Source organism: Hyperoodon ampullatus, assembly GCF_949752795.1.
Source record: "Hyperoodon ampullatus genome assembly, chromosome: 2".
NCBI lineage: Eukaryota > Metazoa > Chordata > Mammalia > Artiodactyla > Ziphiidae > Hyperoodon > Hyperoodon ampullatus.
This window is the reverse complement of record NC_136915.1, coordinates 113,420,270-113,439,936: the sequence shown is the minus strand read 5'-3', so window position 1 is coordinate 113,439,936 and position 19,667 is coordinate 113,420,270. Positions and strand designations below refer to the sequence as shown.

At 46.4% G+C, this 19,667-nt stretch overlaps 2 protein-coding genes across 6 annotated transcripts; both read left to right on the top strand.

The window, feature by feature from the left end:
- Window positions 1–1,540: 1,540 nt before the first annotated feature.
- Window positions 1,541–9,854, top strand: LOC307048682 (protein C1orf43 homolog; the record flags this gene model as incomplete). 5 transcript variants are annotated; one of them, XM_079697859.1, is made up of 7 exons in its annotated part: window positions 1,541–1,606; window positions 1,997–2,098; window positions 5,876–5,993; window positions 6,207–6,260; window positions 6,920–7,086; window positions 7,175–7,233; window positions 9,297–9,854. In XM_079697859.1, the coding sequence occupies 7 exons, from the start codon at window positions 1,541–1,543 to the stop codon at window positions 9,490–9,492; spliced, it is 762 nt and encodes a 253-aa protein (XP_079553985.1). In that variant the 3' UTR covers window positions 9,493–9,854. The 5 variants fall into 5 exon arrangements, with proteins under 5 accessions (XP_079553985.1, XP_079553987.1, XP_079553986.1 ...); XM_079697861.1 differs by lacking the exon at window positions 1,997–2,098; XM_079697860.1 differs by lacking the exon at window positions 6,207–6,260.
- A 734-nt stretch (window positions 9,855–10,588) lies between these two features.
- CFAP141 (cilia and flagella associated protein 141) lies at window positions 10,589–13,676 on the top strand (the record flags this gene model as incomplete). Its single annotated transcript, XM_079696506.1, has 4 exons — window positions 10,589–10,618; window positions 10,957–10,997; window positions 12,891–13,020; window positions 13,575–13,676. The coding sequence occupies 4 exons, from the start codon at window positions 10,589–10,591 to the stop codon at window positions 13,674–13,676; spliced, it is 303 nt and encodes a 100-aa protein (XP_079552632.1).
- Window positions 13,677–19,667: the final 5,991 nt, after the last annotated feature.

Genomic DNA, 19,667 nt, shown 5'->3' with positions numbered 1-19,667 from the left:
AGACTGAACACATACCCCACTGCTCTAATGACGTCCCTTAGGCGCAATATACCCTATGGGGGCCTTCAGGCCCAGCTTCCCAAATAACATCATTAATTGTTTGGGGTACCCAAAACTACAGTATGGAAGACAGGAAGCTAAAGACAGCAGCAAAAAAATATATTCCAAGAGCTGGAGCGGTGAGCAAGAAGGAAAGGTAATAAGAGGAGCTGACAAAGAGGCTGGAAACGGAGAGGGGACGCAAGCCCACGCGTGGAGGATGGGAGGCTCACCCCGCTCAGCGCCACATCGGGAGCTCCCGGGGCCAATCGCCTCCTTACCTCCCACCCGGAACAAATTAATCCTCCGCACTCCAAACTGAGGGCCACATGGGGGAGTTTGGGGCAGCTCCACCCCATCTCCCTCCCTCCCCCCCCCCCACCCCGCCACCCCCAAACCAGGCCGGATCCGGATCAGAGGAGGCCCGCAGAGGGTTGGAAAAGGAGGAGGCCCTCTCATCTTCTCGACAGGCACCGGCAGGGTAGAAAGAGGGCCCTACCTCAGGCGGGGCCCAGGCCTCGGTCGCTCGCGCTCTTTCTCGCTCTCCCCCCTCTCAGGCTCTAGCCGCATGGCCCCCCCCTCCGGCTGCCCCAAGCCCCGCCCCGGCCACGCTCCCAAATCGAGGCCCCGGCGCTGGCGCGGCCCACTAGGCCGCGAACCCAACCGTAAACAAAACCTCCAGCGGCCGACTCGGGGGGGGGGGCAGGGCTCGCAGGACTAGGAGGGGGGTGTACAGTGGGGAACACACGGTGCGGGGAGGCCTACCGACGGAGGGGGATACGGCGGGGGTAGGGGAGAAAGGAGGGAGGGTAAAAGGGGGATCGTGGATTTAAAGGGGCCGCGGACAATACCCGGCCCCGCCGCGCTGCCGCCGCGCTGCCGCCGCCACCGCCGCCGCCGCCAACGCCGCTGCGCTCCCAACTTTACCTCAGTCTCCTCCACACTGACACCCCGGGCCGCGCCGCCCCTGTCACGTGATATAAGGTTCCCTCCTCCCCACCCCCCTCCCTCCTTTTCCCTCTTGCGCTCGCTCTCGCGCCTTCCCCCTCCCACTTGCCTTCCTGCGTCCCCCAGCACGTGACGCAAAAAAGGACACGCACGCAAGCGTGCGCGTGCCGCCCCGCCACGAGACACCTCATTCCGGCTCCGCGCGTCCGCCCCGCCTCCTCCGCGGCGGCCCCGCCTCCACCACGTGACGCGCGGATAGCCTCCGTTTCCTCTTACTGGCGTAGTTCCGCGTCTTCGCACTCGTCGGTCCCGGTTGTCATTGCGTGCCTGAGTCACGTGCTGGGGGGAAGCGGGAAGGCGTCGTTCTTCTTTCCTAGCCTCCCCCCCCACCCCGTCCGCCATGTTTTCAGGCCCGGTCAGCCTTGGTCTTTCCCCGTAAGGAAATGGCCGGGGCGCTTCAGGGAACCCAGGCGCCGTTGCCTCGGCGCAGCCCGGGCTGACGAGGCAGGGCAGCGGGGTAAACCGGAGCGGTTCTGCGCGGGGTGGGGAGGCCATGGCGTCCGGCAGTAACTGGCTGTCCGGCGTGAATGTCGTGCTGGTGATGGCCTACGGGAGTCTGGTGAGGAGATTCCCCCACCCCATTTCCTGTTGTCGCCTCTGACCCAGTAGAGACCCTCCTCTTGAGCAGTTCCCGGCCCTCATTCTCCACCCACTCACCTGCGCTTTTTCTGGGCTTTGACTCCTATCCCAGGAGTACCTGGGAGCATAAGTCACCGACCGCCCCGCCCCTAGCCGAGAACCCTCCCCCAAACCCTAGGATAAAGACCCCCAAGCCTCTACGCTACAGGCTTATCTGTGTCCACGCCATCGCTGACGGCCTTGCTTTGTCCCAACTTATACCCCGAAGTATTCGTGAGAGGCCGAATTGAGGGATTTGAAATGAAGGCATGCCTTTTTTTGGTCTAACTTTTTAATTCAAGGTTATTTACTTCTCATATCTTTTGGACAGGTGTTTGTACTGCTGTTTATTTTTGTGAAGAGGCAAATCATGCGCTTTGCAATGAAATCTCGAAGGGGACCTCATGTCCCTGTGGGACACAATGCCCCCAAGGTAGGTCCTTAAGGCATGAGATAGGCCTGGTTCTCCAGATCCATTAGGGCCCAGAATGAGATTTCCTTTGCCTTTAGAAATGACTTAATTCCCGTATTTCCTTGTCCAGTTACCCATGTGTATATTAGTGTATTGTATATTAGTATATTGAGCAATAAAGGTCATCTTGGGTCTTGGCTTACCTGCTCACTGCCGTGGCACAGCAAGTAGCTTATCCAGGGACTTCAGTTTCTGCATCTGCAGAATGAAGGAGGACTTGGATGAAAATTCCCAACTCTTTATGGTATGATGTTTCCCAGTTCAATTTAAGCTACCCAGTGTTTTCTGTTTTGGGTTTTTCTTTTTTTGATTTAGGATGGGGTTAGAGTGGTTAGAATTAGCCCCAGATCAGTGAGAAGGGTTGCCATTGCAAAACTTTAGATTTATAAGGGCCCCATAAATCATCTAGTCCTATCATTCATGTTACCAACTAAAATCTAAGAAAAGGAAGCAGCTTACTGGAGGACATACAGGAAGTGAATAACCAAGCAGTCTCTGTACTTTCTCCTTAGGTAATTGCTTTCCTTACCTTGGCTTTAAATATCTACTGTTGAAATTTTATTTCTATCCCATTCCTCCTTCCTGAGTTCCATCCTTGTGTATCCAATTGCCTACCTAACATTTCCAATTAGATGTCTGATAGGCATCTCAAACCTAACATGTCCTAATGCCCCACAGAACTCTTAATACCCCCAACTGCCACCCCCATCCTGCTTCTTCTGCCTTACACTTCTGGGTAAAGGTTGCCTGCTGTCCTTACCAGCCTCCTTTTGTATGGCTCTCCCCTGATCACTGGGATCCAGCTACACTGGTTGAATTTCTTATCTTTATGTGTGCTGTCACTGTGGCCTAGAATGATCTACCTCTGGTTTTCACTTGGCTAGCTCATTTGATCTTTAGAACTTACCTCAAATACTATTTCCTACAAAGGGGAATGCTTATGACCCATTATAAAGTAGGTCTTCTTTGTTTTCAGATAGCATTTTACTACAAATATTCTTTTATGTTTATTTGTTTAATGCCTCTCTCTTCCCTAAGCTGTAAGAATGTATACACCATGCCAGTTATGTTCACTGCTGTAGAGCCAGGGCCTACACATAGTAATAATTCATTGTTGAGTGAAAAGCAGGTTAGTGGGAGGGCTAGAGCTAGGACACAATTCTGTCAACTCCTAGAGCAATGTCCTTTCATTAACTAGTACTGTAACCCTCCTCTCATTGTTCTTTGCTGATATATTTCATGGAAAGCCTCAAAGAAGATGTTGTGGCCTGAAACCTCAACAGTGCTTCCACATTCTCCCAGTTCTCCAAATGCCAGCTGCCTCCCATAAGAAGGATATAGGGTTAGTTTCCAGTATGTCATGAGCCAATCAAACCTTTGACTATTTAGGACCCCCCAACCTCAGACTAGATGAGATCAAGATTCCTTTTGCTCTAAAAAGTTCTGGCTAAATTCTCATCCATTGCTGGTGGAAGTACAGACTAGTAAAAGTGCTTTGGGAAATATTGGGGTATTGTCTAGTAAGGTTGCAAATGTACCTAATCCATAGCCCAGCAATTCCACTCCTACCATAGAGAAATTAATTTTTGTTCATGTGTACCAGAAAACATGTATAAGAATACAGCATTGTTTCTAATAATTTTTTTTAAAGCTGTTACTCTAAATGTCCATTTGAGAATGGATATATAATAACGTAATAGTATTCTGGAATACTATAAGGAATGAAAATAAACCGAAGATAAGTATATGAACACGAGTGAATCTCCAAAATACTTTTTTTTTTTTTTTTTTGCGGTAGGCGGGCCTCTCTCTGTTGTGGCCTCTCCCGTTGCGGAGCACAGGCTCCGGACACGCAGGCTCAGCGGCCATGGCTCACGGGCCCAGCCGCTCCGCAGCATGTGGGATCCTCCCGGACCGGGGCACAAACCCATGTCCCCTGCATTGGCAGGCGGACTCTGAACCACTGCGCCACCAGGGAAGCCCTCCAAAATACTTTTGAATGGAAAAAGTAAATCACAAACATGAATGAATCTCAAAAACATGCCAGGTGAAAAAATGCCAGAAAGCCATTCACAAAAGAATATGTACTGTATGATTCCATTCCATTTGTATGGAATTCTAGAACAGGAGGAACTATATTGATAGAAAGCACATCAGTGTTCCCTGGGGCATGAAGCGGGAGGTTGCCTGCAAAGGGGGATGAAGAACATATTGGGGTGATGAAAGTGTTCTGTATCTTTTTTTTTTTTTTTGGCTGCATTGGGTCTTCGTTGCGGTGCGCGGGCTTCTCATTGCAGTGGCTTCTCTTGTTGCAGAGCACGGGCTCTAGGCACGTGGGCTTCAGTAGCTGTGGCATGTGGACTCAGTAGTTGTGGTTCGCGGGCTCTAAAGCACAGGCTCAGTAGTTGTGGTGCACGGGCTTAGTTGCTCCGCGGCATGTGGGATCTTCCCAGACCAGGGCTCGAACCCATGTTCCCTGCATTGGCAGGTGGATTCTTAACCACTGCACCACTGGGGAAGTCCTGTGTTCTGTATCTTGATTGGGATAGTGGTTGAATGGATGTATTCATTTGTCAAAATTCGTCAAACTACACACTTAAAATGGATGTATTTTATTGCATGTTAATTAAACCTTAGTAAAGTTTATTTAAAACTTTAAAAGATAGGTTGCAGAGCAAGTCAAAAAGTATTTTTCCAAAAAAAAAATATATATATATATATATTTTTTCCATTTGTATAAAGTTCAAAACCAGGCAAAGCTAAACATCTTCCTCAGGGTGACGTGATAAAACAGCAAAGAAAAATAAAACTTGAGAAGTTAAGGTTGGAGGTTGCATTCAATCGGGTGGACACACAAGGCTTCCAAGTCATTGGTCATATTCCAGTTCATAAATTGGATAGTGCATACAGGTGTGCATCTTAATGAATTTTGTAATTAAGGTGTATATATATATATATATATATATGTCAAATGTATTCTACGAATGACATATTTCACAATAGAAGTTCCTAAATGTCACAAGAAAATACTTGCTGGGACTCTGGCAACCCTCTTAAGACAGATGAATATGAAACTGTTAACAGTGTTTGCTTCTGGGTAAGTGGGGGTGACCCCTTTCGTATCTTTTTGAATTACCTACTTAAAAAATTAAATGTGCTCTAGAAGAAAGCCTCTAGAAATCCTGTGGTCCACCAGGTAGGGATAGTTCCCAAACTTCTAAACCACATACAGATCTTCTTACAGGTTTTTAGAGTAGATTATGACCTCCAGTTGATGTCCATTTTTTCCCAGCTCAGGAAATTCTTTATGACACCTAACCAAGATTCTTCTAAATCCTGTCAAGGGAACTTCCCTGGTAGTCCAGTGGTTGAGACTGTGCTTCCACTGCAGGGGGTGCGGGTTTGATCTCTGGTGGGGGAACTAAGATCCCGCATGCCACTCAGCGCCCCCTAAAATTTCAGTTGAAAATCAGAAATAATGTTAATAGTGTAGAGCTTGAAGGAATTCTGGCAGGTTAAAAGATCTAGCTTAGAGATGGGCAGTTTGGAGAGGTTCTTAGTGAACCCAACCCCATTCTTTATTAAATTCTTGAGTCTTATCTGGCAATTTCATTAGCCAAATGAGCATTTTCTCTGCTTCTGTTGTCTTAGTTGTTCACCTGCTCTGCCCCATTTCCACACTGATGGGAAGCAAAGTACAGGCTAAGTGACTGTGTATTCTTTTCTCCACATGAACAGGACTTAAAAGAGGAGATTGATATCCGACTATCCAGGGTTCAGGATATCAAATATGAACCTCAGCTCCTTGCAGATGATGACGCAAGACTGCTACAGCTGGAAACCCAGGGAAATCAAAGTATGCAGCATGCTCTTGGAGGATACTTCAGTGAGGGGTCTCACAAACTCAGAATTCCTTTGCTCTCAGAGTTATAAACATAGCCGCTGGCAGTCTCAGCTGCTGTGGGTCCTTGTTACTGGGTATATGTCAGATGTGGGAGGCACTTTAAGCTTGCTGGAGTTTGGAGAATCTTTTGAGGGTTATGCCTGAGACCAGTCTCTTTCTTAACAGATTGCTACAACTATCTATACAGGATGAAAGCTCTGGATGCCATCCGTGCCTCTGGTAAGGGCTGCTCAACAGCCGTTCCGGATCCTGAAAACTCACCTGGGGAAGAGAGGGAGGAACCCTCTTTATGTGTTAGAATTTGTCCTTTCTGCACATCTGCGGCTGGTAGGAATTTCCTAGTTTTGAGAGTACTGGGTTACTATTTTACCTAAGGAAATGATGTATGTAAGTTATTTTTCTCCAAAGAGTCTGGATTTGTTTTGTTCTTTCTAGACCTTTAGTTTCATGAACTAGATGGTGGTAATTTGCTTGTTTTCCCACAAAAGACAGGCAGCATCTGCTTTTTCACCAAGCCTACTTAGATGGTTCTTGAATTTTTTTCTATATGACCATTGTCAGAAATGCTCTTGAATTTTTTTTCATATGACCATTGTCAAAAATGCTCTATCTCTACCAAAACATAGTTTATATCTTAAATTATGGGTAAATAGGAAGGTAAATAGGAAAATGACACTATTGTGTGTCATTGGTATAGTTTAACAGTTGTATTGCTACCACCATATGACCACTCAGACACAGCTCTGTATCTCTGGTCTTCTGAATTCTCTTAGAATTTCCCCCAACTCACTCATTGGACCTGTTTGTAAGTTTGGGAAATTAATTAGAAAGACTAAACAAATGGGAAAGGGGGTATCATTGTTCTATTATCTCCATAGAGATCCCATTTCATGCTGAAGGCCGGCATCCCCGTTCCTTAATGGGCAAGAATTTCCGCTCCTATCTGCTAGATCTTCGAAACACTAGTACTCCTTTCAAGGGTGTGCGCAAGGCCCTCATTGATACCCTGCTGGATGGCTATGAGACAGCCCGCTATGGGACAGGGGTAAGCCAGATGGCCACTTTTTCCTTCAGGGAACTAAAGGGATGCCCCAGACTGAGAGATCCTCATTCCTTCCTTCCTCTTTCTTCAGGTCTTTGGCCAGAGTGAGTACCTGCGCTATCAGGAGGCCCTGAGTGAACTGGCCACAGTGTGAGTTTGGAGGGGAACATGTCAAAGGGAGCTGGTTAGAGAATACAGGTAGTGCTGGACTGTTCCCACAGTGAGATGACCTTCAAAAGCACTGTGAACAAAATATGATAACATAAGAGTTGTCAGGTCCTAGACTGTTAGAGCTGCTTCTTGCTCACATTGGAAAGCAGATGCTGCTCTACAAGCTAATAAGAGAAGTTTCTCCTACTATTGTGCATCTCTTTTTCTCTTGTTTTTGTTTTTTGTCCAACTCAGTAAAATGTCAGAATTGGTATAACCTATTACACCAATAAAGGGAATAAAATAAAGTTTTTCAGCACACAAAGATGCCTTCTCTTCAGGGCCCCAGTGTCATCCTTTTGTGCCTTGGTTCAATAAAAGAATTAAATGCCAACCATTTTTATTACCAGTTAAAGTATTAGTAACCCTATCTGAAACAAAAGGTATCACTAAAGAATCAGCTGCCGAGGGCTTGTGTTATAGAAGAGACATCATGATTCTTCTCTGGGAACTTTTTTTTTTTTTTCCATTTATGTTATGACCACATCACAAAATTCCTCTTTTTTTTATGTTATGTATTTTATTTATTATCTTTTTTGGCTGTGTTGGGTCTTCGTTGCGGTGCACGGGCTTCTCATTGCAGTGTCTTCTCTTATTGTGGAGCACGGGCCCTAGAGCATGTGGGCTTCAGTTTATGGCTCGCAGGCTCTGGAGTGCAAGTTCAGTAGTTTTGGCGCACTGGCTTAGTTGCTCCTCTACATGAGGGATCTTCTCAGACCAGGGATCGAACTCGTGTCCTCTGCATTGGCAGGCAGATTCTCAATCACTGCACCACCAGGGAAGTCCCTCGCTGGGAACATTTTAAATACGTACTAACAAACCTTCATTATGTTGTTTATGCATACGTGTAACTGAAAGAGTAAAGAGGGAAAGCCAGTCTAGAATAAAAAGTTAGTTACCAACCATGAAAAGAATACATCTGTTTTCTGCTGTGTTGATTATGGCTCTTTCTCAAAAGGTAAGGGGTATGTCTGTCCTGTCTTCTCTCTGTTCTTAAAAATAAGCTACCTTGTTCTAAAGACAAAAGGTCCTAGTAAAAACTACTTAGAAAACTAATGAAAATGAACATGTGGAAAGGATGGAAAGGAGCATTTGGTCTAAAAGTCAGGCAGGAGGCCTGTTCAAAATTCAGTTTCTTTGAAAGACAAATAGTGTATGATTCCACTTATGTGAGGTGTCTGGAGTAATCATATCCATAGAGACAGAAAGTAGAGTGGTGGTTGCCAAGGGCTGGAGGAAAGGGGGAATAGGGAGTTGTTTAATAGGCAGAGAGTTTGTTTTACAAGATGAAAAGAATTCTGGAGGTTGGTTGTACAACAATGTGAATGTACTTAGCACTGCTGAACTGTAAACATTTAAAAATGGTTAAGATGGTAAATTTTACGTGTATTTTACCACAATTTAAAAAAAATTTTAGTCTCTTTGATCTCTAGTTTCTAGAAAGTTTCAGTGAGTATATTGAAGAGTAAAGGCTCTGAAATCTGACAAACTTAGGTTTGAATCCCAGCTCTCTGTCACTGACTAGCTTTGTGACCTCAGGCAACTTACTGGATGGACCCTCAGTTTCCTAACCTGCAAAAGGGGATGATACCACCCTATAGGAATAGTGGGATGTTAGTAAATTACATGTTCGTAAAGCACCAGGTTTAATGTCGTAATAAGTGCTCAGTAGTTAACTTCAGTATTATTTTTTGTTATTCAGTTGTTTCAAGGGACTGGGAGTATATTAATGGCATGCACACATTAGGTGGATCAGCAGAATTAAAAGTTTTCTTTAAGCACAGTGAAATGAAGAAGAGGTTGAGACAGAGGCAGGGACTCAGTGGGAAAATTGGTTTCTCCGCTATTTCTAGGCTACCAGATGAGATTTTAGTAACTAGTTCATAAGGTAGGACAGAGACCATTTGTGGCTACAGCTGCATTTATAGGATGGATAAGCGTTGAATTGTTTTCTTCCATTAGTCCTCATTCTGTCCATGACCTGCCCTCTTTGTATTCTTCAGGGTCAAAGCCCGAAGTGGGAGCTCTCAGCGACAACATCAGTCAGCAGCCAAAGACCTAACCCAGTCTCCTGAAGTCTCCCCAACAACCATCCAGGTGACATACCTCCCCTCCAGTCAGAAGAGTAAACGTGCCAAGCACTTCCTCGAATTGAAGAGCTTTAAGGACAACTATAACACACTGGAGAGTACTCTGTGATGGAGCTGAAGAACTCTCACTGTTGATGGAGCCAGACAGACTGCAGTGTGCTTGCCGGGCAGCCCTCAGGTCAATCTGGCTCAGCAGCCCGGACTGGATCAGCTGAAGCTCTGGTTGTGCTCAGAGCTCTTAGAGTTCATGCATAGAGGATCATTCTCCCACCCTCTCTTACGGCCAGTTTCAGAACATCAGTTAAGACTTTTTTTTCCCTTGGTAGCACTTTTCTCTGGAGTTGAATTCAGATGTTTTTCTTAATATTTCTGTTAAAGCTTCCTTAAAAATCCTCACTTGGTTTTAATCATGGTTCATCTGTCCTTTTCCAGACTATAAATAATCCCAAGGGTGAGAGTTGGGATGACGGAGCTTGGTGTCTTGTCTTCTGTATCTATCCCTTCGAACACAGTTGAATGGGAACCATTTGGGTTTGAGACATCTAAGAGTTCATTGGTGGGAAAGGTATACAGGAACTGGTGGGGAGATTGGGTGAGGCCATGAGTGGTATGTGGAACAACTTAACCCTGGTGCTCCACTTAAACCAGGATGTGTTGAAACATTAACTCAACTTCCCTGGCGTGCAAGGATCTGCCTTTACTTTCATTCCATACTGTCATGAATAAAGTGAAAAAGGAATGTTTTGACACCTGACATTATCCCATCCCTCCTCATGTGTGGGGTAGTGTGAAGGAATGGTCAGACCAATATATTGGTCTGACTTTATATAAACTATTTAATAAAATGAACAATTAAAGAATAAAGCATATGATTCATTCCTTTATAGTTGTCTTTTAATAAAACAGGCACGTGATATGTTCTCTGGACCTAGAACCATACAGATACTCCTTGGGACCACAAAAGACGAAATCCTGAAATGTGACTGTGGTCCTTGCTCATAGAATTGCCTGTGTCACTAATAGAAGGCTGGAGAACCAGGATTCCCTTCAGGTCTCCAGGGCAACAGGCCAGGTGACCAATCAACTCCTAGGCCTAGGCTCATTGTTGGAGGTGTAAATGTTGCTATGACTACTGAAACCTTGGTGACTGAAAACAAAGTAGAGCCTGTCAGTCTCCTAAGACTACATCAAGCAAGTTTGAAGACATGTCTGTGGAAAAGATGGTAAAAGTAGAAGTATGCGGAGTTGGAAAAGGGGCTGGGTTGGATGTGTTTCCCTGGATGAGGTTTCCAGATCAATTTACCAGAAATGGACAGATGTAACAGAAGGGTAGTAGCAGGAGTGGGAGATGATGTCTGGCACATAGCAGGTGTTCAGATATTTGTTGCATACTAACTGCTGCATGTTACCTTTGATCCATTCTGAAAGGAGTAGGACTTTCTCCCCACCTCCCCTAGGAAATTGGCTACTCCCTGTCTCTAAAGGGAAAGGTCTATGTGTCTCCCACTATGATAGGGTACTGAGTGAGGTACTGGAGATCAAGGCAGATCAACAGAACTCCCCTTTCTTGCAGAGTTTTCAAAGGGCCCTGGGACTTAAGAAGATGGTGGACAGGTAATCTCTGCTTCTATCCCTTCCCTTAACCTTCAGATTGACCTTTTCACCCTCCTGTCCTGAAGCCACTTCTAAGATCTGCTCCATCTTGTTAGGGGCTCCTCAAGAATGCAAACAGGTACGGGAGGGGCAAGAAGCAGCCCTTGTTCTCACAAGCAGAGATCAGCCTCCTAGTGCCCACTCGGTTAGGCTATGTAGGCAATGGTTTTTATTGTCCCTTGCTTCCCATTCTCTGAAGGAAAATTGGAGCAAGTTTTTGTTGTTTTCTTTTTTTACTTTTTAAGGAAAATTCAAGTATTTGTTGCCCAGCATTGCACTAACCATGTGGTAGATATGCAGTAGGTATTTATTGAATGAATGAATGAGAAAACTCAAAAGATTAGGCTGTATATCTCCATCACCTGGGGAGCTTTTTTTAAAAAAAACACAGGTTTTAACCCAGAAGATTCTAAAATGGTCTGGATTAGATAGGATAAGCCTGTTTTTTAAGGTTTCATAGGTTATGTCCAGAGGTAGCAAGGATGTTAGGTAACAAGAATGCATATAGTTTTAGTGGGAATCAAGATCGATGAAGCCTTTTTTCTTTTAATTTTGTTTGTTTATTTTTGGCTGCGTTGGGTCTTCGTTGCTGCGCGCAGCCTTTCTCTAGTTGTGGTGAGCGGGGTTACTCTTCATTGCAATGCGTGGGCTTCTCATTGTGGTGGCTTCTCTTGTTGCGGTGCATGGGCTGTAGGCGCACAGGCTTCAGTAGTTGTGGCATACAGGCTCAGTACCTGTGGCTCGCGGGCTCTAGAGCACAGGCCCAGTAGTTGTGGTGCACCAACTTAGTTGCTCCACGGCATGTGAGATCTTCCCGGACCAGGGCTACGAACCCGTGTCCCCTGCATTGGCAGGCAGATTCTTAACCACTGTGCCACCAGGGAAGTCCCTGATGCAGCCTTTTTTATGAAGCCTTTTTTATGAAATCTATCAAAATTTTAAATTCACATATCCTTTGAACTGGCAACTCTACTTCTAGGAATTTAATTTACACACATATACCTGCAAAAGCACTAGAATGTACATACACGAGTATTCATGACAGCATTGTTTATAAAAATAAAAAAGCTAGAAACAACGTGTAGCTGGTTAAATTATGATACAAAAATACTAGACAGCCTTTAAACAGAACAAAGCAAATTTCTATGTGCTGATATGAAAAGTCCAAATTGTTAAGTAATACTGCTTGTGTAAACATATGATTTCATGTTAAAAAAATTAAAAGATAACACTTGCTGATATAGAGAAGTTTTCTGTAAGATACACAAGAAACTGATAAGTTTGTTGAGAAGGACTGGGGCAGAAGAATGAAGCTTTCACTTTTCGTTTAATATATATTTCTGTATCAATTTAATTTTCAGCCATCTGTAAAAAATACTTGATTTTTTAAAAAAATGTCAACAGGATTATCTGAACAGAGGATGTGTGTGTGTGTGTGTGTGTGTGTGAGAGAGAGTGAGAGAGAGAGACATACATATATTCCTCTTATATATTAGAAAACCTTAATTCAGACCTAGCCAGGACTGAGTATCACTGGTATGATGGAAGGAATTAATCCTTAGATTGGATTTGATACCCAGGTCTGCCATTAAGTGACCTTGGGCAACTCACCTGAGCTTTAAAGTTTCCTTGTCTGTATAATGCAAAAATTAATATCTATGACACATGGTTATTATGATGATTGAGTGACATAATATACTAGGTTCTAAGTCAGTTCTAGTTATCCTTTCAAGGAGTTTGCAGTCTTCTCACGATGGCACAGAAGTTCTGGTGAAGAAGCAGCCTCACTGATGGCGTTTTTGTCTCCACTCCTGACTTTAACCCATTCAACCCCTACCTTTCTGCCTGGGACAGGTGGCGAAATTCACACACTCACTGTCTGTGGCAGATGACGTTAAGCCAGAGGAGAAACCCATATGCCATCCTAAGGATGCAGGACACTATGGTGCAGGAGTTGGCACTGGCCAACAAGCAATTACTGATGGTGAGTTCTAGCAAGGGTGACCTGAAGTTTCATCCCCTACTGCCCTGTGCCTTTGCCCACTGGGATTCCCAAGCTCTTAGTCTCTGCTGTTATACCAGAGCAGCAACTCTTTAACCGTAAAACCAAAGCTCCTTTTCATTGATTCTTTGCATCCAGCTGCAGAGTCCCAAACTGCAGTCTAGTCTTTGCTCCTCTCACCTTGGTAAGACTGCTTCTTAGTGCCTAACACCTGCCTCTTGGAACCTCTCTCTCTCCCTGGAGTCCCCAATTGCTGTCATGTCACCATGTTTGTATCCAAGGTGCCTAGAAAAGTTTCTGGTTCATGGTATGTTCTCAGCAAATAGTTGCTGAACATTGGAGCCTCACCCATGGGGAAAAAAAATGGGTAGGCTTCCCCTCCAATGGTTCAGCCTCTATGCTACTGCCTAGCTTATGTCACAGCTAAGTCCAGATCCAAGAGAACACAGGTGATGGGAAAGCAACCAGGGAGAAAGAATGAGAAAGGTGGATAAACAGAGGGCAAACATGACACTCTATTCTCCCCTCCCCACCAGGTCCGTCAAGCTGCCCTGCACCAGCTGTTTGAAAAGGAGCATCGGCAGTACCAACAGGAACTAAATCAGATGGGCAAAGCTTTTTATGTGGAGAGACTCTAATGGCATTTGAAACATTGTCCTTCCATTCTCACCGTACCTGCTAACCTAGATTTCTTGAGCCCCACCACCTTCAGCTTCCTTCCCAAAACTCACCTGGATCTAGTTATGTGCCCAGGACTCAAGACAGTGCTCCAACTCTCACCTCTCGTGCCCCTGTCAACCCCCTGGTGCTATAGGGGAAACAATCTATGAAACAATGGTAAAAACAAGAGTGACGCCTTGTGGTCAAAATGACATATGCAGTGTTGATGTAAGTGGGGGGAGGGGAGGTGGATAGAGGCACAATGTGAGAAGCGAATCCTGGTTTGGTTTAACAAATAAAGCTAGTTCTTAAAGGTTCAAACGTGGACTACTGGCTCATTCTTTCAGCCCTAAATCTTGATCTGTTTCAAAAGTGCTTATTTAGGGCTTCCCTGGTGGCGCAGTGGTTGAGAGTCCGCCTGCCGATGCAGGGGACACAGGTTTGTGCCCCGGTCCAGGAAGATCCCACATGCGTGGAGCAGCTGAGCCTGCGCATCCGGAGCCTGTGCTCCGCAGCGGGAGAGGCCACAGCGGTGACAGGCCCGCGTACCGCAAAAAAAAAAAAAAAAAAAAAAAAAAGTGCTTATTCACAGCTGCCATAATCTTAATAGAGCTTTCTGGATTTTGCTCACCACCTCTCTGATCTCACTTCCACTGATTTTTTCTGTATACCTGGACAAATAGCTCTGAATATGGCTATTAATCCACAGGCACTATGGTGCTTGATGTCAGTAGGCCTGGATTTTAGGTTCTGACTTGGCAGTTATTGTGAGACCTTGGACAAGTCTCTTTCCTCTGGATTTCTGCCTGAATTCCCACCTCGGCAAAATAACAGGGTTCCAAACTTAAATGCCTTCAGGAGTCCGGCAGTTATAAGGGAATAAGGGATGGTGGGATTTATGGGGGACTGGAAAGAGCATGTGAAATCTAAATGCGTTCAAAATTCTTAAAAGTACTGATTAATCATTTGCATCTATAGGCCATAGAGAACCTTACTTATAAAGATCCGCTTTACATACAAATGACATCTCAAGCCAGAGAGACTCCCACTCTGCAGCCAGTAACATGTACAAGAACACGCCATCACTCTCTGATGTAATTGCCATCATACATACTTTTCCCTGTTCCCTCACCTTGCCATCCGCATGCTCATTGGTTACTCATCCTTTCCACACTGATGGTTTCCTGCCCTCAACTCCATGTGGCTCTGTCTGCACTGCAAAACTCGAACCCTTTCTTTCCCCCCTCCCCCAAGTCTGCCTCTGTCCTTCAATATGCATTTTTCATCTTAGCTCAGAGCTTCTCCTTCCTCCTTTCCCTACACACCCCACTGATGAGGAGCACAGAGAAGCAGCAAGGTATGAAGAGAAGAGCACATGCTATGGAGTCAGGTGTGCGTTCAAAGTCTGACTTCACCTCTTAATTGTGTCACCATGTGTAAGTTACTTCTCTGAGCCTCAATTTTCTCTTCTGAAAGTGGGGATACTACCCATCTCAGAGGAACATTATGAGGATTAAATAAGATTATGTAGAGAGCAAGCCCAGCGCTTGGCACACAGTACGTATCCTCCCTCTTCCCTCTTAGGAGATTTCCCTGTGACCAAGCCCTTCACATGTCCCCTACTGGCCCCCTGGCCAGCCCCTTTATGCAGCTCAAATGTCATTCTCCATCCCAGGCCTGTCTTTCTGTCCTATATATCCATTCATCCTCCAGTCCCCATCAGCCCTGCTTCCCAAGCCGTCTTATCTTTATTCAATAACTACTCAAGTGTTGTGACAGCAAACAAGACACGGAGCTCACAGGCCGGAGAGGCAGGCGTTGACCAAGTCATGACAGGTATGATGAGAGTTTTATAGGAGAAAAACCACACACATGTCCTGGATTTGACCCACAAACCTGGCTGAGTCTCCCATTCCTTCTGCCTGTTCCCCCGCCCTCTATTCCCTGCGGGTCCACCTCGCCTTCACTCCTTTTATCTTCCCTTGTATCTATCTCCCAGCTGCCCCCCGCCTCTTATATATGGCAGCATAGCCTGGCGTTGGGAGAACAGGCTTCCACATGTCAGAGCTGGGTTTGAATTCTGGCTGTCACTTACTGCCTGTGTGGCCTTGAGCACATAACTTTAACTTTCTGGGTAACAGGGGTTTTTTTATATGTAAAATGGAGATAACACCTACCTCACTGGATTACTGTGGAGATTAAATAAAGCACTTAGCAGAGAAGTGGCATATAATATCCAATAAATGCTAAGTCATAATGATGTTTTCCTGCCCTGTGATAGTCTTTCTCTTTTTATTTCCTCTTCATTACCTGGTTGCACCCCCACCTCCCACCACACTCTCTCATCAACCCCTTTTATTCCTCTTTCCTCTGTTCATTTGGGCCCACAGAATGCCCCGCCCCCTCTGCCTTGATCCCTGACCTTGGCCTCTCTCCCCAGGGCTTGTCAGTGCCAGGCTGGCTCCAGTATTGGCAGTCCGGCCCCCTCCGGAGCCCATCTCCTCTGATCCTCTCTGCCTACTCTGTCCGCTCTCATCACATCAACTGAGTAGTTCACCCCATCATACCCATCCAGCCCCTTTTCCCTCTGTTGGCTGGTGCCTTACCCAACTCCTCAGGCTCAGAAGGACTCAGTCTTGCTTGAAATGGCTACACAGAAGTTACTTCCAGGAGAGCTAGAAAGCTTTCATCAAAGGCAATCTGAGATTTTGGCCTGGATATGCCATCCTGTCAGTCTCTTCCTAAGAGAGCTACTCTTCCCCTACATCAATGTTTCCTGTCTCTGCCTCTGTTTCCCCAGTGCCCCAAACACTAAAGTCCTTTCAATTCCTGCTGGTCCCTTTCCCAGCCTCTCTCCCTCCAGCCTGTGGTTCTCCAGGACAATCAAGGTTCCCAGAGAAGGGAACCAGAACTTGGGGGAGGGGGTGTTAAGGATAAAAAGGAAGGTCAAGAAAGTAAAAATTACACACAGACTGAAACCCATAAGACAACACCACAGGTGCTTACCTTGGAGCTTGTATGCCCATTTGTTAGTCTTCCCCTGGAAGGCAAGAGCCACACAATAGGAATTGACTGTGGCTTGGGACAAGCTATCGATCTAGACCAAGGGCACTGTCGAGTTGGCATATGTGTTTGTGTGTGTGTGTGTGTGTGTGTGTTGAGGGGGTGTGGAGGTGTCCGGCCTAATGGGAACAAGGACACATGGAACAGGCCTGGGGGCTGAAGCAGAGCATCCTCCTCCCACCCCACACTTCCACCCAAGCCCCCCACCCCACCAGTGTAGCTATAACTCAGGCTCCTTTCTGCCACAGTAGAGAGAAGAATCTGCCTGCCACATGACATTCAACAGACCTGATTCTCTTCAGAAGAAAAATCTCCCAGAAAAGCAGGCACCAGGCTGGATCCCTGTGAGGGAAGACCACGAGAGAAGCCAGCCCAGGAGCTTGCGTTGTAAAAAGCCCCAGAAGAGGAGGAGAGTCCCAAGGACTGCAGGCTGTTTCCTGGCAGAGGGCGTTTTCTCCCTCCCTTTGATCTCCTAAAGTCTTACTTCTAATTCCGCCAGGCAGGAGAGACCATACTTCTTCTCTGGAGCCCAGGCTGGAGCCTGCTAGTGAGACAGGTCACTCTTCTCTTCTGGACACCCAAGGGTGGCTTTAAGGAGGATGCCTGGAGGACATGGGGAGAAGGTGAGAAGGGACAAGATGGTGGGAAGAAGCAGCCAAGCCTTCTGGAAGTTTCTCATGGCTACTAATCTGTCGTACTTAAGAGCAGGAGGGTTCCAGGAAGGTGTCCTCTGAAAGGCCTTCAGCAGCCTTGTGTGGGTGTTGGAAAGGGAAAGCAGGATGTGCAAGTCCCCACCCCCACTCTGGCAAAGCCTTGGGGCAACAGGAGGGGAGTTGAGAACAGGTGGCGAGGTTGATGAGGAGCTGCTGACACTGCTGATCCTCTGGGCACTTGGGCCGTGACATGATGGGGAGAAGCTCCGTGTTGGAGCTTTGGGGAAGGATAGGTGCCCAGATGTGGAGCCCTGCCAGATATTCTTCCTGGTTTAGGCCAATGTGATCCAGCGAAGGCCAGGCACTAGTAGGAGAGGAGCCGAGACCGGGATGGCACGAAGAGAAGATGAATAAGAGCCGGCTGCCTTGGGAGGCAAAGAGCAAGGGTCAGTGCCCTTCCCCAAGGGCACTGATGGATGGCTCTCCATCTAGCCATGCTTGGCGCCTGGTGTCTCTGCTCTGTCCTTTCTTTGCAGTGGCGAGGAAGGCAGAGGACCACCAAAGCTCTCCTGCCTGCTTCTGTGTGATATGTTTGATATTGGGTTGTTTAATTAGGAACCAACTAAATGTCAAACATATTCTTACAGCAGTAGGCGATTTAGCATCACACTCTTTCCTACCTCAACCTCTGGGGCTCTGGGGCTCCTGTCTTTTTTACTGAACCTGTTCTCTCCAGGACCCCTTTGGAAGACCAGTCACTGCAACCTATGTGGATTTCAGTCTTGAATTGGAGGGCTAGTGTGGGAGCAGGAGAGAGCTGAAGTCTGAGTATCAAATCTTCCTATACCTTTCCCTTATACTAGAAGGGATATGGCTCTGATCTTTTCCTGTCCTTGTATTTTTCTCCTCCTTATTCAATCCCCCCACCTTATTATCCACTGCTTCCTGTCCCTGGGACTCTCTCATTCCGTTCCCTAAGTGCAACAGTAGGGGTCTTCGGTTTTTCTGCTTTCCTTCAAGAGTCAGCTGATGGTCTATCTGCGTATCTACCCCTCTATTGACTGGAAGCTCTCCTGAGTGGACTCCAGTTTTGCCCTCTACGCTGGTGGGTGTTTCACTCACCCCATTGTTGGGGCCTAGTATTAATACTACCCATCTATCCTTGACATAATGACTAATTAGAGCCATTTATATTCTTCCCTGTTAGCTCTGGTCACCTTGAACAGTGCCCACCTCTCCCTGGCATATTGTCAGATTGTATGGTGCCGGTGTCTGGGATTAAATGCCACCTGTCAGTAGCAAGCCTCCAAGTGGAATGAACATGGCCTGGAACTAAGCCAGGGGAAATAGAGTGGGTAACGATGATGATTATGATGATGAGTGGGGGGATTTAAGAAGGGAGCAGAGGGTGAGGAGAAGAGTAGAGAGCAACACAGACCTTGGTCTGTGTGGCTATAAAAGTTCTCTTTAAAGATCACTATGGGGAAATGGAGGACATTATCCTATCTGGATTACTCTGACCATCCCCCGCTTTTCTCCCCTGGCCCCACCCGCTTGAAGCTCTGGGATGGCCTTCTAGATCCCAACCCTACCCTCTTACTCCATCCCTGTGGCTCTTAAGGGGGAGGAATGATGTCTCCCTGCCAATTAGAGACTCTCAAAATAGCACAGTAATTTGATCTGGGGATCTGGGGGAATTGTCAAAGATCATGAGAGGCCTCCCCTCTTCACTGTAGCTCAAGCTCCCTGAATACCAGGAATCAAAAGGTAAAACTCAACCAGTGGAATTTGATTAGCATGCAACACGTCTGGGTGAGAGTAAGGGGGAAGCTGAAGGGCAACTAGGAGGCTCTGGGTGAAAACTACCATTCTAGAATAGCCAAAGTACCCTTCTCTATTTCAATGTCCTCCCCCTCCCCCTCCCTTCTCTTTTAAAATACCCATAGAGCTGCCCAGAGTGAGTGGAAACTTTCAGGGTCAGGGAGAACCTTTCCCCTCCCTCCCACTTTCCATTGTCTAAAATCAGCCTCAGCTGTTCCCTAATTTTTCTTTGCTGGTGATGTCAGTCCATCAAAGTGTCTCACCCTGTGTTCCCCTGAGAACAACGATGGGGCGGAGGGAGCTGGAAAGACCATATTAAGAACAAGAGGTGGAGCCATGGGCAGAAATAAAGGCTCAAGTCTGGGGAACTAGTCACTCAGCCAGCAGCCCCTTCTTTCTTACCCTAGTCTCCAGTCCTCCAGTGTTCACAGG